General features: G+C 34.7%; 1 protein-coding gene across 5 annotated transcripts; it reads right to left on the bottom strand.

The window, feature by feature from the left end:
• On the bottom strand, positions 1–11,361 carry LOC133668196 (putative lysine-specific demethylase JMJ16). Of its 5 annotated transcripts, none has more exons than XM_062087958.1 (13): positions 11,207–11,356; positions 10,600–10,664; positions 9,673–9,983; positions 9,457–9,528; positions 9,008–9,085; positions 8,344–8,871; positions 7,957–8,181; positions 7,269–7,430; positions 5,355–5,723; positions 3,375–4,803; positions 3,165–3,268; positions 2,107–2,304; positions 1–830 (listed from the first exon to the last, which is right to left on the bottom strand). In XM_062087958.1, the coding sequence occupies exons 3-13, from the start codon at positions 9,979–9,981 to the stop codon at positions 498–500; spliced, it is 3,807 nt and encodes a 1,268-aa protein (XP_061943942.1). In that variant the 5' UTR covers positions 9,982–9,983; positions 10,600–10,664; positions 11,207–11,356; the 3' UTR covers positions 1–497. The 5 variants fall into 5 exon arrangements, with proteins under 5 accessions (XP_061943942.1, XP_061943941.1, XP_061943940.1 ...); XM_062087957.1 differs by lacking the exon at positions 11,207–11,356 and adding an exon at positions 10,907–11,169; XM_062087956.1 differs by lacking the exon at positions 11,207–11,356 and adding an exon at positions 10,920–11,169.
• Between the last annotated feature and the right edge of the window lie 2,556 nt (positions 11,362–13,917).

The raw sequence follows: 13,917 nt of genomic DNA, 5'->3' as shown, positions 1-13,917 counted from the left end.
TAACGATAATTCACTTCTATCATGAAAGCAATGATAATAAAGAATCAAAATATACAAGTATGGCCATGAATCTACAAGTGTTCCAACTTGACAGTTTCTCGATGATGAAACTACAACCTTGTCAGTCTGCAAGAGTGGTAGATCATTGTCAAAAGCTCCATAAGCATTTTGTAAGCCATCTCAGTACACTAAAAGAACTGTGTTAAGAACCAAGGAAAGAAATTCTAGAGCTGGAAAGCTTCCCCAAAAGATCGTAGACGCCATGTAAAGAAATGGCTGTACAAATTTCCCGATTCTCCTCTACATATAACCCTTCAAAGAAGACATGCAGGAGAAATTTCCTTCCTGTTAGATCATTTTCTTTTCCTCTCACTAAACAAATGAGCAGATTGGATGAAGACGTATGGGCATCATGCGAGCTGAGAACTTGGTATTTACAGAGTCAAAAAATTGCAGTGGAATTCAGTCTCAAATCCTTGGGAGACCAAATTAATGAATCATCTAGGACGATTGTGAATCTCTTCATTAAGAAGCTGTGTTATGAGACCAGGATTAGCTGTTGGTTTATTGTCACTTAAAACACGACTCAGCAAGATCAATTCTTCTGGGCTTGCCTTCTTGAATAAACCCCCGAGTGTCGTATCAACTTCAACAGGTAAGAATTGGCTCCCAGGAACTTTTCTGTTATTTTGGTCCTCAGATGTTCCCTGGGAATGTCTTGCATTGGCTTTGGATTGAGAATGCTGTGGAATCTGTCCTTGCGGCCGTGAATATGGCCTGGAGTCCCAATAATCTGTACAAACTCGATTTCTATCTAATGCTTCTACAGCCTGTTTATGAGGGGGGGAAAAGGAAAGCTGAATTATATTCAACGTAAAATAATTTGACAAAACTGAAGCTGAGGAAAAAAATCAAAATCCAGAATTGTACACAGTATGGATGTTAAGAAGTAAACTGTTTTCTTACAGATCCAAAGACAGAAGCTTAAGGCCAGATATGATATAACATCCGGATCTGTAACAAGGTTTACTGGTGTTGTTGGAAAGCTACCAGAGCTCTTACCATGGGAGATATATTTTTCAGCCTCGGATAACCAAAAACTATAAATTTAAGGTATATTTGTTGTGTGTATTATACAAACATATTGGTTGTATTTCCTTTTCTTTTCAGAAATTAAATACAGGGTTTTTGAACTGCAGTTTCACAAATTTTTAGAACCATGTTATCTAGGACCATAAATGTTTTTTTTACCATAGTTACAAGACCCAGTGTAGCTCCGGCAGGTCAACCTGGTGACCCAAGACCTGGCCTGGGCTGGATTAGTGGGAAAACCCATTGTTTTTTTTTTTTTTTACCAAAATAACATTGTTTTTTTTTTCTATAAAAAAAAAAGAGTCGAAGGTTGGGATTACCTGGGTCAACCATGCAACCCAGGCCTTAACCTAGAGCTATCGGCTCCCATAACTATAGTTTTTACTAGGCAAAATACAGCCGCCTCTTGTCAACAGCAAATAGTCATCCCACCATGTGTCTATGGCAAATAGTCATCCCACCATGTGTTTCAAATTTGGTCAATTAACACCATATTGATAAAGTATTGGTCAACTAGCCCCAATAAATTACTGTCATTAAATAGGTCCTTAGGGAAGAACTAAATTGCGAACATGATTTAATTTTCTTTTTTTTCCCTTTCTGATTCACCCTCTATGAATTCATGCAGTTCACCATCAACTCACCACCATTTTAGCCACCAAATCACCTTGATGGTGGCACAGAAAAGATAACAAATTTGAGGCAGCTAGAATTTTTTAGAAAAAGTTCAATTCAGCCCCTACATTTCTGAAAAGTGCAAGATGGTCCATTTCAAATACCCTAATTTATGGCAGTTATTAATTGGAGCAACTAGAGAAAGATTAACAATGAATGACCATACATTCTGAAACAAGGCATCTATGAAAAAAAGGAAATCAATCATTCTAGGGAACTTCAGATAAAATGGAAAAGGAGTAATGAACTAAATTTGAAACACAAGATAAGATGACCATTTGCCTTTTTGTAATTGAAAAAAAAGGATAAAGTAAGGAAATCAGCCTGCTGTAAAAATACCTGGACAATTGCTGGTGAAGAAAACCCAAACATTTCGAAGCCATCAAGACTTCCAGGAGGTTGTAAAGGTGGAAGATTCGTTCTTCCAGTTTTATGCTGCTTTGCGATCTCCTGATTCACTCTCTCTCTCACCATTTCCCAGCATCTGGCTGCTGAAACATGAATAAATACCTCATTTGGGTAATGCTCCAAGGAAACCTGAAAATACCATAGCACAACAGATTAGAAGTGAAATCAGCTACAATTTTTGCATATCTCAATGCAATAACCAACCACAATCTCAACCACCCAGGCTAGAAGTTCATTGTTTAAACTTACTGCACACAAAAATGGTCCAAATCTAAACCATCCACAAGATTCAATAATCCATTGCCTCACTGAAAGACAAGTTACTAGGTTATTCTTCTCTTTTAATATATTTTTTTGCTTGGGAGATGAAGGAATTTGAGTATGGGCACTCAACTCTGAGCACCTCAACCTGGAGTCATTTCCAATTGGACCAATACTCATCGGATTCTTCAATATACTTCATTAATATCACTTCCACCCAAAGACTAGCTACAAAACCAATCATCATGAATTTGCAGGGTTATATCACAACTCTTTAGGGTGGGCTAGTGATTTATGACTGCAATTTAATTTCACCTCAAGACGTATTGCCCCTGCCAAAGTTAGCTATATTGTGAAATTTTGCATCAGAAAACACTGGTTAAAATTCCATAACAATGATCAGTATAATTTAGTGTATACTGTATTAGAGAAGAGCAGATATCAGATGCATCTGACAAGTACCAAGCAGCCATCTTAAAACCCATTCTTAATGTCTTCAACTATATGTGTATACTATCACCAAAAAGTTCTCATGAAAGCTATGTAGGAGAAACACCATCCATATTTCTTTATTTGCTTAGAATTTCAATAAGGATCACAAGAAGTAATGAAGACCTCACAGGATATTTAAGGATAGATAAATGAGAAGTATATTTTGCAACAATCAAAATGTTGGATGACAGATTGCTACAGTAGGAAATCTTAACCAAAGGATTATTTGGAATTACCATAAATAGAGGACTATTTCGCCCTGCGTCCAGTATTTCTGAGACATAGTAACACATATTGATTGGATCTAAAACGCTTAAGTACCTAACTCGGCTTCTAAACCCTGCATCAAATAGAACAAATACGCATAAATACAGGTCTCTTCCTATTCCTTAACAAGACTATTCTTGAACTTTATAGCCATTGTATAAAACACATGTGCAAAGTACCTTTGGGATAGATTGCTTGGCTGTTGCACCATGACTTCCCAGAAAGCACAACCCCAAATTCCAGAGGTTCAACATTACAATTGATCCTTCGCACTACCTTGGCAATGCGGGGACCCTTCTGGCGGTAGTACCTGTCCAAATTATTTTGCGAGGAAGATGGGCTACCAGCCATAGTTCTTGAGTTGTCTACTGAAGTTGAGGTGGCATTCGCTCCCATCTCATCCTCAATGTTAGGCTTTCCACTGCCACATGGCTGTGGTTGCTGACTCCCAGCATTTGCCATCCTGTTATCCTTGCCGGCGTCTCTATTAGATGAGAAGTTCTGAATATTCCTACCAAAACCTGCAGTGCTTGGACCTGCATGGCAAAAGCCATTCGGTTGATTAAATCCCAAAACCTTTCCACCATCTTGATTATAGCCATCCTTCACTTGCAAAGGACCAGATGGAGAATTGTTTTCATCAGGAAACAAACTGACATTCTTTTCACTCTTTACTGCTCCGTTGATCACAGCAAAAGTTAAGATTGAATCTTTATTGTCATTACATGACCTATCATGCGAAATTGATAGCTTCTCTGAAAGTGAGGAAGGGTTTACAGAAACATTTTCTTTTGCCCTTTCTGAAATTGGCTTCAGTTCATCGCCTTCATCATCACTAAGAAGAATAATATTGTCATTACACAAAGTTGAAGGCTTCTTCCTTTCACATTTCTCTGAAGCCAGGCCTGCAGTATAGGATGGGTCTTCTTGAGACAACTGGCAAGCTAGTGTCCTTAAATTTGTAGACAAAAGACTAGAACCTTTCTGGTTTAGCTTGAAATTGTCATTTTCCTTCTCAATTACTTGAAAAGAACTATGAGATACAGATGATGCCCTTGCATCTTTTGAAGGTACATCTTCAGGTGGTTTCTTCTCTTCTTCTGCGGCGATCTGCCAACAGACCCCAGCTGAATTCATTCTGAAGTCACCAGATATTGTTCTCCCTGGTGAAACTTTATGGAGATCTGCTGACGCATGTGATCTCACCTGTTCAATTGCAGTTCTTTTTGGAGAACATGATAATTTACCTTCTTCAGCATTGTCTTTGGAAACAAAAGAAGTCAGGGCAAGTCCAAGATCCAGTCTTGCCCATCGGTACACCGCACTCAATTTTCCTTCCAAAGCCTCCACAAGGATATTTAATTCACTGATGTCATAGCGAAACAGGAAAAATTTGGCACCCGAAACACATGAACACAGCTGTTTTGCATGATTCAGGCATGCATACTTGTCTGGAGAACAATGACACCCCACTGCAGACAGGTGCAAATCAAAAAGGCAAACACTGCATTCCCTCTCACTTGTGGCATCAAAATCACTCTCCATCTTCAGTGCTGGGGAAGAATTGCAGAGAAATTGTCTCCTCAAATGCTCTGTCTCCACACGTTCCTTAACAAAAAAAAAAAAAAATCCAAAGTCAAGAGGGAAATAGAATAACAATGAAGTCTGCCAGTGATAACTTTCATTGCTAGCATAATGACACACTTTCCAGTTTCAAACTATCATCCAGGATTTCTGGAAGGGAGTATTAGTAACTCAATGATAAGATACCGGTAGCACAAACCATAAAGCATAAAGAAAAAAAAATTGCAAAAACTGAAAAGTTGAACAGTACTCCCCAATTCATTATAAGAAATGGAAATCAAAATCTTCTGCCTGTTCCGCAAACAGTACACAGCCAAATTGCGTAAAAAAGTTTTACCAACAATAGAGTTGAGATGGCATCTTGAGGCTGAGTCCAAGCATCACGATCTACATATGCAAATACCAATCTAATGACAGCATCCTAGGACTCCAATATTTTCTAATGGCATATTTGAAGTGCTAATTTGATCCATGGCAAGCCAAGCTAAATTTAAATGAGACAAAATAAATTTCAAACACTAGATTTCCAGTATGAAAATCAGCCCAATAGTATCATAGAACAAATCAAAGATTACCTTGAATGCTTTTGCTAATATCCCATCTTTTCCACACATGTCTTTCCATCTTAAGTTATTCAATTTATTCCTCTTAAGTAAATTCAGTTCCCAATGTGCTCTCACCGCTTCCCTTGCTGCCCCAAGCAACAATTTATCATGGGAGATGGAAGTCCTCCGTCCCTGCTCACGGTATAGCTCTATAGCAGTCTGTCCATGGGGCAACCAGTCAACAGGAGCTACATTCACTGCCTCCGCACAATTGAAACCGCAATTAAACCCTGAATGATATGCTCGAGGAAAGGTTAGCACAAACTCTCCAGAATTCTGAACACACCGATAGACAGGCACTCCTATAGATTTTAGTATGTTCGGGGAGAGCTGAGTCACCTGAAAGCCAAAAGTGAGTTCAGGGCATGGTTTTCTTGTAGATATAAGAAGAAAGCAGTAGGGTAAAAGACCGTATGTTAATAATCATTTTTATCCATGCTATCCCAAGTCCAAAAAACTCATTAGAAAAATCAAAGAACCTTAAAATAAAAGGAATATAAAATCAAAGAGAAAAAAACCAGAAAGAAGTTACAACTAGAGAGCAAAAGATAAGTAACACCCAAAGAAGAGCCTTTGCAGCTGACACAACTGGAAGCCCAGACTGGAGGATCATTGATGGCAAAACAAAACAAAAGGCATCCAGCATTCCAAGAAATAGAGCATTTCAGTACTTAAATTCCCGTGCTTTGTTCTATATCACTTGAACTTAAATCGTATCATAAGGATTACTGGCCCTGTTTGTTTGTTGGAAAGTAGTTTCCTTTTAGAAAGTGGTTTCTTTAGAAAGTGAATTCCTGAAAAGTAAATTATTTTTCGATGTTTGGTAGTGTCATAGAAAATAAGTTGGAAAACACTTTCCAGTGTTTAATTATGTCATAGAAAATTACCTGGAAAATAACTTACTAATATTTTTTAAAAAATTTATTAAAATAATATGGAACAAATCTTCCAAATTAAAATGTTGAATGAGAATGAAATTGGAAAAAAAAATCTAATTTCATAAATTATCTCAAATAAAATAAATAGCAATCAAAATAACGGAGATCAAATCTAACAGATAAAAAAAATTAAAAGATGATGAAATTAAAATAATAATAATTACAATTCCATAAAGTATTTCAAATAAAATAAGTAACAATCAAAAGAATGAGGACGAAATTAGATAGATAAAAAATTTCAATTAAAAAAATGATAAGAGAAAAGCAAATAACAATCATAAAAATGAAGACTAGAGTTAATACAAAAATCAAATTAAATCAAATTCTAAGGGATAAAATTGAAAAAAAAATCATAACAAGATAGATAGCAATCAAAAGTTTGAGGACCAAATTTGATATAATTAACAAATAATATGATATTTCTAAATTTTACATAACTTTTGAAAAATGTTTTCCATCCAAAATAAAAGGAAAACACTTTCCAGGAAACTAAGCCAAATTTTTCTTTAACTGGAAAGTATTTTCTGCTGACCTGTTTTTCTAATGGCAAACAAACATAGGAAAGTTTAGAAAGTACTTTCCAGGAAACTACTTTCTGTGAAACAAACGGGGCCTAAGCTGAATTATGTTTAACTTCATTCTTTCAGAAGATATCCACTTTTGGAAACAAATTATCACAGAACAATGACAACAGATATCACATTTGGCAGATAAAAGAACCATAAAAGGAAGATCAACATAATCCTTGAAAGATTCAAAGAAATTGAGCCAACCACTGTAGTTCAAGTTTATGAATCCAAGAGGAGAAGAATTCCACAAGATAATAATGTGAATAAAGACCAAGATTTGCAGGTGAGTCAACAAATGGCATGCCCAGACAAAAGCTTAAAGAGCATAATTTTATGCGCATCCAACATGGTAACACGGTATAGGAACTTTTACTCACCAGCTTATGGAGCAAATCAGGTTGTTCTTCAAACAGATCGGGTAAATAATTTCTCATGGCCTCTTCCAATTTAACAGCATCCTTCCCGGGGACACCATACCATATTTTTTGCGCGCCCCAATGCATGTAATTCAGTGAATATAGGTGATGGTCTTCAACATGCTGTTCTCAATTATGTGAAAGAAAAAGGAATGACAAAAATAAGTAATTAGGCTCCAAAATAAATGCATGACCATGGCTCTACGCCTGCTTATAGGACAAATTAAGAACTATTCATTAAAAATTGAAAAATGAAAGTTGTTAGCCATAAAATTGAACTCATTGTCCATCATTGGAGATGAAGAGTTCATGGCTTGGTTATGGCTTTCTTATATCATTTGGCAAGAAAAAAATTCATAACTCTGTTTATCCAAAATCCTAAAATTACTCGCCTCTCAATCATATTGCATATTAATTTATTCCAGGAGAAGCAGTAAAGAGGCTATCCACGCCAACCTAGTATTAAAAGTGCATGCATGCACAAGCACATAACACATACTAATACAAGTCACAAGTAAAAAGTACACTCCAAACACATTCATCAAGAAACATAACAGCACAATATATTTGTTGATTTATGATTATTTGTTTATTTTGGACTGGAGCTAAGCATTTTGTCTATCTAAAAATAGTAGACTCGAGGTCTTACCCAACAGAAGGAGGAGAAGCACATCCCTATATACAGCCATGGCACCAAAACACCAGATATATCACCACTTTCAAAGGAAAGAACAGATCCAGGAAGCCTCGGAAAGTTATTCAAGTTCCAGCCTGATTTTGTATAACGATCATTTGTAGCAGAACCAACTTCACTGGATGTTTTTGGAAATCCACTGCCAAAAACCCCTGTTTCCAGATCAGCTCCATATAGGACCTACAAAAGCCAACACAAATATAAGGACTCCAGTTCACTCTGTAATTCAGGTTTCAAACAAGGGAGACAACTGGGACTGTAAAGAAAGGCAACATGATTAAGTAAATTATTTAACAAAAAGAAAATGAACATTCATATAGCACATCTACTCACGAAACACACCTCAATTTCTTCAGTTGCTTTCTCTACAATTCGCCAATATTCACCCTCAATATTATCCAATGTTGGTTCGCAGTTCTCCTGAAGCATTGTCATGCTGCCTCCTTTATTAATAGTATTCTCATCCTTCCTGAAGTACTGGGCCATGAAATCATCAGCATATTTCTTAAATTTATCCAAAGTAAACAGAGGACCGGGTTCAAACCCAAAGCTCTCAGCTTCACAAACACCAGTATCATTAGACCTTGAGATACTTCCAATATCTGCCCCGCAATCTATTGCCATCCTCATGCATCTTCTCCTTTTCTTCCTGGTATGGTTAGACATCGTTGACATCTTTCTCATAGAATCCCGGTTCTGCAGTTTGTCAACCCTCTGGACACGAGTTGCAAATGTAGAGCCCTCCCAAACAGTTTCTTCCTTAAGAGGACAGGGAGGTTTCCAAGAAGGAGGAGGAACAATGCGACAGATTCCATATTGTTCAGCTTTAGGCCGTATACTAGCAATATATTTCAATGTATCTTCAAACTCCTGGAAAAAAGATTACATACACATTCAGAGGTCTTTACATGGAACACACTTTAACCCATCACAAACAAGGATGTGGAGATTTTTTTTTTTTTTTTTAAATTCAGACAAACAAAATATAACAAGCAACATTGTAGACCTCTTCAGTTGGGTAGAATACAGGAGCATCCTCAATGTCAGGCTTGCGAGCATATTCTGGTCGCCATCTTGCACTGACCTGTACCAGACATTCAATTATCAACCAAATAACATTGGAACAGAGGATAAAAGACACAAAGGAGTATATCAAAATACAATGCCAGACACACAGTTCCAATCCTCTAGGACACTTACAACCAGCGAACACAGGATGCTACATCATAGTACAAACCCACCCTTTAGTTGTGGAGCCAAATATGTGGTACAGTGCCAATCATTACATTTAAAATGAAATGTCTGTGGATCTATGTGATGATGGCTGTCTAGACAATAACATGGGTTCAAAAATGTTATAGAGGAATGGAGCTAATTGAACCAGACTGCATGAAATGCTAATCCAAGAATGCAGGAAAAGAAGAGGGAGAGGAAGAGGAAGAGGAAATAAATAACCTTTTGGCAATTACTGCATTGTGGACATCCACGGATCACTCCCTTGGGAAGTTGAGACCTCGAGGAGAGATTCTGCAATATAAATGGATTATAAGGCATCCACAGTTGACATATAGAACTTGCACGTGAAAACAGAGATTCAGAAGCTGGATCTGTATAACTTTGCACATCATTTCAAATTCAAAGATAATGATAGCAATGATACTATGAACTAACTTGATTAAGCTTCGCAGAATCAGACTCGTCCTCTGAACAGCCATCCAAATGTCCATACTTTATCCAGGGTCTACGCCGGAGGGACCTTGTAACTTTTGCTTCATCCTCAAACCCCGTCTCCATCTTGACTGGCAATGATTCAGAAGCGCTCGCAGTGGCTGAACAACTGATTATATTACTTTCTTGTTTTTCACCATCTTGCACCCTGTTCAAGTTGAAAGCTGCAAATGACTCAAAACCAGGTGGAACTGATGGGATATCATCATTCTCCTCCTTAACACGAACTCTAATGAGTTCAGTTCCCATCATTACTGTAAACAAAAATAAAATCAACACTATTAATCACAAACCATGTTATGGACAGCCAACAACCAAAAAGTCCAATTTTATAATAGCCTCATTCAATTGCATTAAATTGTCCCATTAACCAGAAAAAGATTCATTTATAGCATCTTGTTAAAAAACATCATGCAATTCATGTTATCGGTGATCTTTTCCATTCAAACACCTAACTTACATTCTCAAAGGCATATATCAGACAATATCCAAAACCTTGATCACAAAATCATAATCTCTCAAACTTAATCTACATGATCCAATTCATATTTCTCGACAATCATATCATTCGCTCTAAGCATTAAATACCTTAAACATAGAACCCTCAATTTCCCCTTCTCAATTCCACTTCTAAAACCATCATAACATGATCAAATTAGAATATTTTTTTTAAAAAAAAAAAAAAAACCCTAAACCACAATTTATTCTAAGAAAATATGTAATACAAAATCCATAAAATCATTAATAAAATTCAAACTAAATAACCATCACAAAAATTACAAAAAAAAATTCCTGAAATACTCAATTCAAGCAAAAACAAATTAGTAAAAAATAAATAAGGTGATAAAAAAAAATCAAGTCAGGGCTTACATGTTCCTGATCCTGAATCTGTAATTCCCAATTCAGTCAAAGCAGCTGAAAACTCCACACACACACTACAGCCGAGTTTCGAAACCGAAAGTCAAAATCATTAAAGAAAATAAAGAAAAAAAACTAAACTTGAAAAAAGAAGAAACAGAAAATCACAAACTGATTTATAACAACAGATCTAACCCTGACCCTAAACCCTAGAAACCGATGAAATAAAAGCAAGTCACGCGTTTTTATTTTATTTTTTCGTATTTTAATCAGCAGAAATTTATTAATTATTAAATGGGTATGCAGATCAGAAAATTACAAGCAAGACCCACCACACAAACACGCCTTCGGCCCTTCTTTCAGGTTTCAGTTTCAAGGAAGGCTTAGATCAATCAATCAATCCATCAGAACAAAATTAATATGTTTTAAAAAAAGAAAAAAAACCAAGTATTAATTGAAGTAACAAGTGTGGATAAGGGTAAATACGGAAGATAATTTTTCTATTTTCTGGCTTATGTAAAAAACTTTCTAAAAAAATAAATAAAAACATGCATTTGAAGATTCTATAAACCTAACACAAGAACAAGAATTCTACGTGTTGAAGAAAGAAATTGGGTACCTTTTTTTATATTATTGTTTTGAAGCTTTATGTGCTTTAATGATAATCAAGAGGGTGTTGTTTTCATCATGGGCTGGTTAAGTTTAATTTTAAGATTATTTTTTAATGTAAATCTCAAAAGCACAGGGGATCTAGCAATAAAAATAAATGTGTGTTTGGTGGGCAAATGAAATTAGATAGATAGATTTAGATGAGATTGGATAGGATAGGACTGCTCTACGGGTGTTCCTTCGATAATGCGGTGTAGATCATTTTGAAGTGTAGTTACGGTTGTTTTTTAAAATTTTTTTTATATCAAAATACATCAAAATAATATTTTTTAAAATTTTTTAAATATATAAAAAAATTATTTTTAATAAAAACAAAAATTGAATTTTTGGGAACGCCGTTTGCACCGTATTTTGAATTTTTAGGAACGCTGTGTTCCTAAATGGTGTCTAAATAATTAAAATTTTGTGTTTTGTTTTAATCATGGTTTCGAAAATTTTTAGTTAATTAATATATATTATAATTTTACATTGTTATACTTAAAAACTTTTTTCAAAACTTTTGTTATGAAAATATTATAATTTATATTTTTAAAAAAGTTTATTTTTAAAATTACAATTGAAAAAATTAACATAATATTATTATTATTGCATTTTTAAGTAAAATATATTTTAAAAAGTAACTTCTAACGCAATGTCAAACACGCTTTTCTTATATCCAAAATAGTTTACATGTCTACAAGTATATTTGAAAATAAGGTGCAAGATATTTTTGTAAAAGTTTTTTCTAATTAAAAATATATTAGAGTGATTTTTTAATTTTTAATTTTATTTTTAACATCACTAAACTTATAAAAACAATATTTAAAAATATTAATTTAATATTTTTTTAATACAAAAATATTTTAAAAAATAAGTTTAACAACCACACCAAGCACAACTGCAACTGAAGTGCAATTGGAAACCATATGAAATGCACCAAACAGTCCCTAGTTGTCACTTAGGATTTATCATTTATGGGAGGTTGAGAGTTTAATATTTGTTTGGGAAGAGTAGTTGAAGAGATTGAGAAATTGACGATATTTTTTAAGATCTGGGTTGGCCCGTGGCTCGTTGCCAACTGGTCCAATGCGGGTTTGGTTTCAACTTTTATTGCGTGCCACGGTGTCCCATGATTATTATTATGCAGTGTTTTGAAAGTGGTATTAATTATTTTTTATTTAAAAATATATTAAAATTATTTTTTATTTTTTATTTTTTAAAAAATATTTTTAATATCAACATAAAAAATTAATTAAAAAAACAAAATTTAATAAAACACCGATTTGGAACACCTTTTAGGGAACGTTTGGGAACGCGATGACGGCTGCGTTTCCCAAAAAATTTGAAATTTTTTTTTGTTAAAATTTAATATGGTTTGTATGTTTTGGATCGTTTTGATGTGCTGATATCAAAAATAATTTTAAAAATATAAAAAAATATCATTGACATGTATTTTAACATGAAAAATTACTTGAAAAGCATCTACAACTACACTGGCAAACACGCTTTTAATAACAAACCACACCGCGGCCCGGGGGGGTTGTTCTAGCTTGAGGCGTGGTAACAAGAGAATCAACAGGCGCCGCCCGTGAAGTTATCGGCAGTTTTATATGAACGGTCAAGATGTTTTGATTTGAAGTCTTTGGATCGTCAGTGGTTGATTTATTAAAAGATATTATTACCCGTTCAAGTTTAGAGTCCCTAGAGACGTTTTCTTGCGAAGGTATGGTAACTAGAATTTACAATCTGCCTAGAAACTCAGACTGTTAGTTATAGATATTACCTAGACCAGGTCAATTGTTTTGAACATTAACCTGGTTGGTTAGTTTTGGGTGAATTGTAGTGATATCTGGTTGGGTCTTTCTAGGGAGGTTTTTAAAAAAAACTAAAATGATATTATTTTAAATAAAATAATTGACTTAATATGTCTTGAGGACTCGTAGATTGACTTTATGATTTATTGACTCAGTTTCTAATTAGATTAGATCTCGAGTCGGGTCTGATAATTATGCTCATAACCATAGACGGAGGTATGGCAAAGGCTGGGGTGGGCTTTAGCCCAGGTCAAGATTTTATCAATATTTTTTGACTAGTTTTATGTAAAATAAATTTGTAATTTTCAATTAAATTATCAAAAAAAATTGAAAATTTGCGTGAAGCCTTCTAATATGATGTTTTAGCATGGGTTAAAATTTCAGAATTTTTGGAGAAATTTAAAAAATTGATGAAAAATCACAATTTGACCAGTTTTACGTTATTGGACGTAATTTTCAATCCGACCATCAGATCGAGCTGAAATTTTACGAGGGATCTTAAAATATATTGAATAAAATTTGGTTAAAATTTTATAATGAACGGAGCTTGATAGTGCTAACAAAAAAAATAACTGTCAAATAAAAGCAAAATGACTCATTAAAAGTAAAATGGTTATTTGCCATTAAAAAATAAAATAAATCAGCTCCTCCTTCCTTTTATATGTTGCCGACTGGGCAGAAGCAGAATAGAAAAATAAAGAAAAGAAAAGGCGAGAGAGAAATAGAAAAAAGTAAGGGAAAAACATAAAAAAAAATCCAAGAAAAAAAATAAGAAAAGTGAAAGAATAACCTTGTAAACTTACAAAGTCCAACTTATAAAACACTAATCTAGGGAAGAATCAAGTGAAGGAAGGAGGAAATAAAAGAG

The sequence above is a fragment of the Populus nigra genome, chromosome 11 (assembly GCF_951802175.1).
Source record: "Populus nigra chromosome 11, ddPopNigr1.1, whole genome shotgun sequence".
In the NCBI taxonomy this organism is placed as follows: domain Eukaryota; kingdom Viridiplantae; phylum Streptophyta; class Magnoliopsida; order Malpighiales; family Salicaceae; genus Populus; species Populus nigra.
This window is presented reverse-complemented; position numbering and strand designations above follow the sequence as displayed.